This window comes from Brachionichthys hirsutus, chromosome 2 (assembly GCF_040956055.1).
Source record: "Brachionichthys hirsutus isolate HB-005 chromosome 2, CSIRO-AGI_Bhir_v1, whole genome shotgun sequence".
In the NCBI taxonomy this organism is placed as follows: domain Eukaryota; kingdom Metazoa; phylum Chordata; class Actinopteri; order Lophiiformes; family Brachionichthyidae; genus Brachionichthys; species Brachionichthys hirsutus.
In genome coordinates, this window is record NC_090898.1 from 14,916,009 (window position 1) to 14,923,496 (window position 7,488).

General features: G+C 51.5%; 1 protein-coding gene across 1 annotated transcript; it reads right to left on the reverse strand.

Annotated features, from left to right (window-relative positions):
* Positions 1 to 3,776: 3,776 nt before the first annotated feature.
* edem2 (ER degradation enhancer, mannosidase alpha-like 2) lies at positions 3,777 to 6,704 on the reverse strand. The gene is made up of 11 exons (XM_068750304.1): positions 6,583 to 6,704; positions 6,325 to 6,435; positions 6,165 to 6,204; positions 5,990 to 6,095; positions 5,751 to 5,876; positions 5,455 to 5,666; positions 5,218 to 5,359; positions 5,006 to 5,130; positions 4,778 to 4,922; positions 4,524 to 4,645; positions 3,777 to 4,423 (listed from the first exon to the last, which is right to left on the reverse strand). The coding sequence occupies exons 1-11, from the start codon at positions 6,684 to 6,686 to the stop codon at positions 3,950 to 3,952; spliced, it is 1,707 nt and encodes a 568-aa protein (XP_068606405.1). The 5' UTR covers positions 6,687 to 6,704; the 3' UTR covers positions 3,777 to 3,949.
* Positions 6,705 to 7,488: the final 784 nt, after the last annotated feature.

Here is a 7,488-nt window from a genome sequence, read left to right on the forward strand (position 1 = left end):
TTTAAGGTCTTGTATTGTTGTTGTTGCCTGGCAACCAATACATAACAACATCCCAGAAGAACAAAGCCTGAGGACTGTAATCCATAAAAGAGGGCGAACGGCATCGCGGACAGGGAGGAGTCACGGCTGTCAGAACAGCCCGGGGGCCCGTGAGCTGGGATGAAGGGGCCCCGCAGCACTTTGACACTGGAAGGGAGGTGGTCAGACTGGAAACGTTAAAAATGTTCACGTCAGAAATGATCTGCCGTCGCCATTGATGTCTGACTCTCCTCCAGCGCCAACATCAATTAAATTACACATGTAGTCACACCCTCCTGTGCACTCGTGGGAGCGTTGATCTGAAATGTGTGGTCAGGATGCGCCTAAACAGAAAAACAGCTTCACCTGGTAAAGGTGGCGGCCATATCTAAAAAAAAGCTTTCACTGCAGACGGCGCTCAGTGTGACTTATGTGGCCTGATCAGTCCAGGAACGGCTAACATTAGCATGTGTGGGCCAAGTGCTGAAGCTAATGTTAGCACATTTGGAACCCTCTTTTGTCAAAAGTTGATTGTGACACCGTCACGACGTTAAATGAGCTGCTTGGGTAAATTGCAGCACGGTGGCGTAGTGGTTAGCGCTGTCACCTCCCAGCAAGAAGGTGTACCGAGTTCGAATCCTATCTGCGTGGAGTTTGTACGTTCTCCTCACGTCTTGGTGGGTTTTCTCCGGGTTCTCCGGGTTCCTCCCACCTCCAGAAACATTCATTTGATTATTCCAAATTATCCGTAGCAATTCTCGTGACCTGCAAAAGAAAATGGATGGATGGATGGATAAATTGATGTCAGAGATACGTAGGCTTTCTATACTACTACTAGCGTTAGCCTCCTCATGTGCTTAAACAGTCTGGTAGATGTTCAGTCTCTGGAAAACAACAACATATACGTGCACAGATGCCATTAAGAGTCCGTGACTCATGCTGAAGCTGCGTTCTTATTCTTTTAGGCTTGTACATCACATCATAACACACCCAGCTGTTCCGCAGGCTCGCATTTCACTGGACGACACATTCCTCAGTGTGTTTTCAAGGAAACGGGGAGGGGGGGGGGGGGGGTTGAACTGAATCCTGTGGGTCACCATTCGCTCCATAACACTGGAATCAAGTCAGCGATCTGCGGGGAGACACACCACACGTGTGTCCTGACCCCACTATTACACACACACACACACACACACACACACAAACACGCACTTCAGTTTGTCACCTGACATCGACGGCCATTAAATCTGGGTCTAATCACGTTGGACAGCGGCGTCAGGCTAACGACGGGACACTGACATGGACGCTAACGGCGTTTAGCTCATGTAAAAACACAACAGGAGAGGATTCGGATGAAAGCGTGATTCATGGGCCCAGAACAACGGAGCCCCCCCGAAGCCCCCCCACAGAGGGAAATCTGAACTTCTATTTGTTTTGTGAACTTTTGTTTGATTGTTGGTTTGTTAGCAGGTTTAGCCCAAAGCTAATGAACACAAATATATATGTTTGATCTGATTTATGATTCTTTCTTGAGAAATGACACAAAATATTTGTAAAAAAAAAAAAAAAAACATTTACAGCAAAGGGAATTGACCCAGATTTCCCTGACCCGCCTCTGCATCTGGATCAAAACCAGATTTAACATCTGATTCACAGCCCCATCCTTCCACATTCATCAGATTTTGTTCAAAAAAAAAAGAAAAACAATAAAATAATGGCTCCAGCTCCTGATCTGAATCCACACAAGAATTGATCCGGTTTTTCTCTGATCCCTGCACAAAAGTGAATCAGATTTGGTTCCCGCCTTTCAGGTGATCCTGCCGGAGTAAAAACAAAGCTTTAGACCACAGAACAAATGAGAGTTTTAGTGACTCTCGTCCTGTCAGATCACTTTTCAGGGTGGAGTCGGGGCGTCCCACGTCGGTTCGCTGTTCTGCTCCAGCTGGAGGGTGGAGACTGGCCAGAAACCAGTTGAGTCATGTTGGCGCTCTAGCGAGGAGTCTCCTCAGCGAGATGTTCCTGACATCCAGCCAGCTTACTCCTCTCCTCTCACAAGCAAGTTCATAAAAATGTGCAGAATTCATCATCTATCTTTCTGTTGCTTTCAGGCCCCGACACAACACGCAACCTCCAATCTGCCGTCCCAGAACAAAGGTCTCAAAGATGCACCATCGCTTTGTTACTTGCTTTGACGCGGTGTGGACTGTGGACACGCCCGCCTGGGACTGTCTGCGTCTGTGACTGGAGTTCCCCCTCAGACCCATACTGGGGCTGAAGTTAAACTGGTCTGAGAGGCGCAGTGATGGGCCAGGCGGCGCGCACACTGATCCATGCATCATATGAATAGTATGCGACTGGGCCCCGCCCATGTGATCGTGATGTCATTGACCTGCAGCTAATGGCTAACAGATGAGTGCAGGGTGTGGACCCTCGGTGATGCGTTCAGGGACCTGGAGCCAACCATTTTTAAAGCGAATGCTAACGCCATCATCTGTTGCTCGGTGATGATGTCATGAGACAGGAAGTTAACCGCTCCTCGGAGACTAAATCTAGATCTTCACCATCCAGCGAGTGCAAACCTGGGTACTGGTTTCACTGGCACCTTTTCTGCGGTGCTGCTGCTCATTTCTATGTTCCTACTGGGTTGAATGGTTGAAAGGGTCGGCGGTGTGTCTGGTCCATCTCAACTATACTGACTTTCTGCAGTGATTTTAAAGGTTTAACTCGCATCACTGGTTAAGTTAAAATAAGACACAACCTGCTCACATTGACGGTTTCAGTCTTTGAACTGGACAGCTCCCAGTTTGTGCTGGTTCGCGTCAGAGGGTAAACTTCATCTCCACTTCGTCTGCTGCAGAGAAGAAATCCTCCAACATGGCGGCGTATCCCCCCGCGATCAGCTGTATCTGGTTGCTGTGGCAACATCACAAGCCCTGATCAGTTTCTTATTGACATTTAAGGAGACAGGTGTTGATGCTAACCGCTCCCTGCTGCGATCGATGAGTAATCAATCTGGATCCAGCTAGTTTGAGCTGCTCTTTTATGTACTGGGATCAGATCCCAGCAGGAAGTGAATCCCAGTTTCCCAAAGAATCAATCAATGGCGTTTGGATTTTATGTTGAAAACAAAAGGTGTCACTAGAGGGCGCCATTCTACCACACGACTAACGTGGGTGGAAACAGAACGTGCAAGAATTGACCTACAATGAAATCAGGCTGTGGTTAGCCTAGCTTAGCATAATGACTGGAAACTAGCTGCAGAGCAAAATCCAAATGACAAAGAAGAAAGGAATTATAGTGATGAATAAACATTTTAAGAGGCAAAAGCCGAGAGGGATGAAGAAATATTTAGAGAAAAACGTAGAAGCGATGAACCACACCCATATAGAGGGGAGGAGGTGAGGGGGGGGGGGCGAGGGGGGGTTCCAGACTGGATGATGGAGGGGATTTCTCCTGAAGTTAAAAGACAAACAGATCCAGGTCCACACCGACCTCCAGTGACAGCCAGCGAGTCTCCTGATTGGATGGCTTGAATGAATTTTACGTAAACATTGATTAAACACAATGATTAGGCACATTTGAACTGTTAGCCATATTTTGAGGTCATTATTCATCTCAGCTGGTTTCTCTCGCGATGGGACGCATGGACAAATTAATATACCGCCTCCTTCTGGAAGCGCCAAGCAATTACACAACTACAATCAGACAACTAATGAGCCGAGTTTAAAAACTGGAGTAAAACACAAAACAGAGTTTTAATAAATAAAAATATATTTCAGCTTCAATTTAAATCAGAGTCAACGCGGCACGTCTGGACTCGCTGGTCCCGATTAAACATGATCTGGACTCGATCTGGAAACTGGAACCTGATGTTGTTGGGTCTTCCCATTGGAACGTGGATTCTGGCGGTTGTGGATCAGGACGCTGACGGTCAGCTGTCGTCGCTGAAAACCTGTCCCAGGACGGCGAGCCGGGCGCTGAACGGCTGGACGGGACAGGACAACACGGGGAGTCCCTTCTTCTCACCCGGTTGTAGTGCAATGCTGTCCGATTGGCTGGCCGGAGGGGGGTTTTCCTGTTTGGCGGGCGGCTTCGGCCGGTTGGGGGACCCTTCCGACAGATTGAGCAGGACGTCCCGGAGCTCCTGGCGCTCCTGCGTGTGGCGGCTGCAGCAGTAGAGCGCCGCCGGGTCCAGAGGGTGAGCCTCTGTGTTAAAGATGAACCCGCCTGCCCCTAAAATGCACTGCCCTGCTTCGCCCCCCTCCTCCCAGGAGCCATCGCCCTCGGCGCCCCCGCCGTGCAGGAAGTGGGTGGGGTCAAACAACAGGTAGAGGTACTTGATGGTCTCAGCGAGGAAGAAGGACTCCATCCTGTTGTCCAGCTGATGGTCCCGCAGGTTTTTGACCTGAAAACAGAAAGGAAGCGATGATGTCATCGCAGCCGCGGATTCGCCTCCAGAACTGTTCCGGGATCAGATTACTGTACTGTATTACTGTATTACTTACTGTAGCGTATCCGCAGGGCGTCTTGGCGATCCTTTCAATGGACTCCAGGGCGTCGAGGCCCAGCTGCAGGTAGGTGTGGTCCCCCGTGGACCTGAACAGGTACATGGCGCTCTCTATCAACTCTGGAAGAAAGGAACGCATCCCGATCGCCAAACTGTCCGTTCCCGTGCCAACGTCAAAATAAAAGCCTCACGGATTAGGTTTGTTTCTCAAACAGCCAATCAAACATCACGTCCAGCGGTGGGCGGGCGGACCTGGCCTCAGCGGGTACCCCTCCCTCTTGTCCACGGTGGAACCCTGAGGGATGCTGTAGAACTCTGGCAGACCTCCGAACTGTCTCCAGACCGAGTAATAGTTCTGGAAGGTTCTCACCGCGCCGTCCAGGTTCCCGAGAAGAGACTGAAAGGCGCACGAGAGAGGACCTTTACGCTGCAGGTGAGGTGGGCTGAGACGGGAGGCGGGGCCCTGTGGACTCCTCCTACCTGCAGGCCGGGCCAGAAGGCATCCAGAGACTGGAAGACGGGCATGGAGACGCTTCCCTTGTGCATGTGGACCCACAGGTACCAGTCATCGAAGCGGCTGTAGTTCTGGATGGCTCGATCGTACTCTGAGAAGAGGCGTCACGATTCACTGATGGGGGGGGGGGGGGTCGCTCTGTGCACTAGTGCCTTGCTCAAAAGGCGGAGAGCGTTACCCAGAAACATGCCGAGCAGCTCCTCGTCCTGCAGCATGATGGCGCCCTTCACCAGATACTCGAAGTACGAGTCCACCCCGGCGCCGATACCGGCGTCCTGAGCCACCCACTTCTGGGAGAGAACGTCGATGTGGTTGCCCACCTGGACAGGTGAGAGAGAGAGAGAGAAGCTTTAATCTGCAGGGCGGGAGCAAGAGAAGTGTTCCCATGGTTACTGGACTCCAGACGGCTCGTTACCAGTCCGATGTCCGATCTGGTCCTCCACAGGGCCCTCAGAGCTCGCCGCGCCACGGCCTCAAACGTCTCGTCCCCCGTGAGTCGACTGAGGGCGGCGAACTCCAGGATGAAGGTCCCCACGCCGGCGGTGCAGGTGACCGGCGTCTCGGTAGGACTGACGCCGTTCAGCAGGTTCACGGTGCCGTACGGCATCCCAGTGGGGGTCTGGAACGCTGCGGGGATTCAGACGCGTCAGAAAGCGTGTGTGACCCCCCCCCCCCCCCCCCGCCTTCCCCCCCCACGTTTCACTAACTTACCAGGAAGCAGTTTCCTCGCGGCGTCTTCGGCCATCCTCAGCAGCGGTCCGGAGCAGGGCCAGCCGGGCTCCCGCTCCATCCCCGCCCGACCTGCCAGCAGGTGAGCTGATAGCAGGCCGCCCACCACTGCGCGCACACACACACACACACACGCACGCACACACACACACACACACACACACCGGCTGTTGGATGACCCCTGGATACCCTCTAACTCCTCCATTCTGTCCCTTCTCTACCTCTGATGTTGGTTTCAAACACGGAGGCGTTGACGTCGATGTCAAAGTGGACATTGTCCTGGAGGAGCGACGCCACGCGCTGGAACTCCGTGCGGTTCCCCAGAACCTTGAAGGACACGTTAGAATCCCGTCACAGTCAGAACGCAGCAGGAAGTGGGAGTGTCTGAAGGCTCACCAGCAGAGTGTCCAGAGCGTCGATCAGCGTGAGCGAGAAGCTGAGGACAGACGGAGACGAGAGACGTCTTATTCACAGATAACGGGTCCAAGAATGTAGCGCCGGTAAAGATAGCCCTGAGCATCATTAGCGTTTAAACGCCGTGATGCTGTTATCGCACCTGCCCCAGGTGTCCTGCCCGTCACAGGTGAGAGGGCGGAGCTCGTCATAGGGGAAAGCGTTGTCTAGGTAACTGTTGTAGGCGTGGTAGAACATGGATTTGACGCGCTGTCTGAAAATGAAGCAGACGACGACGACAGAACAAACCCTCAAGTCCAGAGTCCTTCATATTTGAAGCCGAGTTTCGTGATCACCATGACAGTAATCACTATGGCAACATGTTGGTACTAGTGGTTAGCTAGTGTCGTTAGCCTGTTACCTGACGGCAGCCATCTCCTCCTCAGTGAACTGATGAGGCACCGCATCGTTTAGCAGCCAAACAAACAGGCTCACGCACACGGAAGCGGAAGCGGAAGCGCGCATGGGGGCGCGCGGGAGAAAGACGCGGGTGGATTCCGGTCGGGAAAAGTCGACGAAGCACAAAGAAGTGGAATAAATACCGGAACAAAACGTGAGGCCGGCTGTTTCCGAGCAGCTGTCAGGAAGTAAGCGATATGCGCATGCGCCTGTGGGTTCGCTGACTTGCCGTAAACTCTGGAGTGGCATCACGTGACCTGGGCGCGTGCTTCTACTGCGCCATTGCTAAGTGTTGGACTGCGGCAGACGTCACAATTGCTCCGTTGACATGGACAACATGTCTGCACACTGAATACAGCCTCCAGGACACTGATTCTTTGTGGCGTCAGGATCAGTAGTTTATTGATCTTCATAGTAACTTTAACAATCTGTGATCCTGCCAATAATCCCATCATAAATTATTGTTCTGCTAATTTGATTGCGTCTCCTCCTCTGTAGTTGTTTTTGTGGGAGGCAGAAGTTTAATGTCCTCAAACGGGACAGTTGACAAAAAAGGCACAAGAGATTAAGTTTTTTTTTCCCACATCCATTTTATTAGTTTTTTGTCTTTGTTTTGCTTCACACGCTACGAGTAACATGAAGAATGAAAGACAGCATAACTCATAAATACTGAGATATGATAAAGGCATTTGATTTTTGAACCAACTGACATTCATTACCTTTATTATTTACGCGAGCCCTTGAACGGAGAGTACGTGAAGGCATCACATCAAACGTCATCACGTTTTGGTTTTGCCGTTGCCCCTGGATACTCAATCGCCGCAACGCAGTTCGACGTAGTGCGCGAGCTCTTGAACGGAGAGTACGT

Excerpts from the sequence above, each read along its gene's own strand:
- edem2 (XM_068750304.1), bottom strand. The coding sequence starts at position 6,686 with ATGCGCGCTTCCGCTTCCGCTTCCGTGTGCGTGAGCCTGTTTGTTTGG. Across the intron at positions 6,436-6,582 it reads GAGGAGATGGCTGCCGTCAG|ACAGCGCGTCAAATCCATGT; the intron begins GTAACAGGCTAA and ends CTTCATTTTCAG. Across the intron at positions 5,360-5,454 it reads CCAGATCGGACATCGGACTG|GTGGGCAACCACATCGACGT; the intron begins GTAACGAGCCGT and ends TCACCTGTCCAG.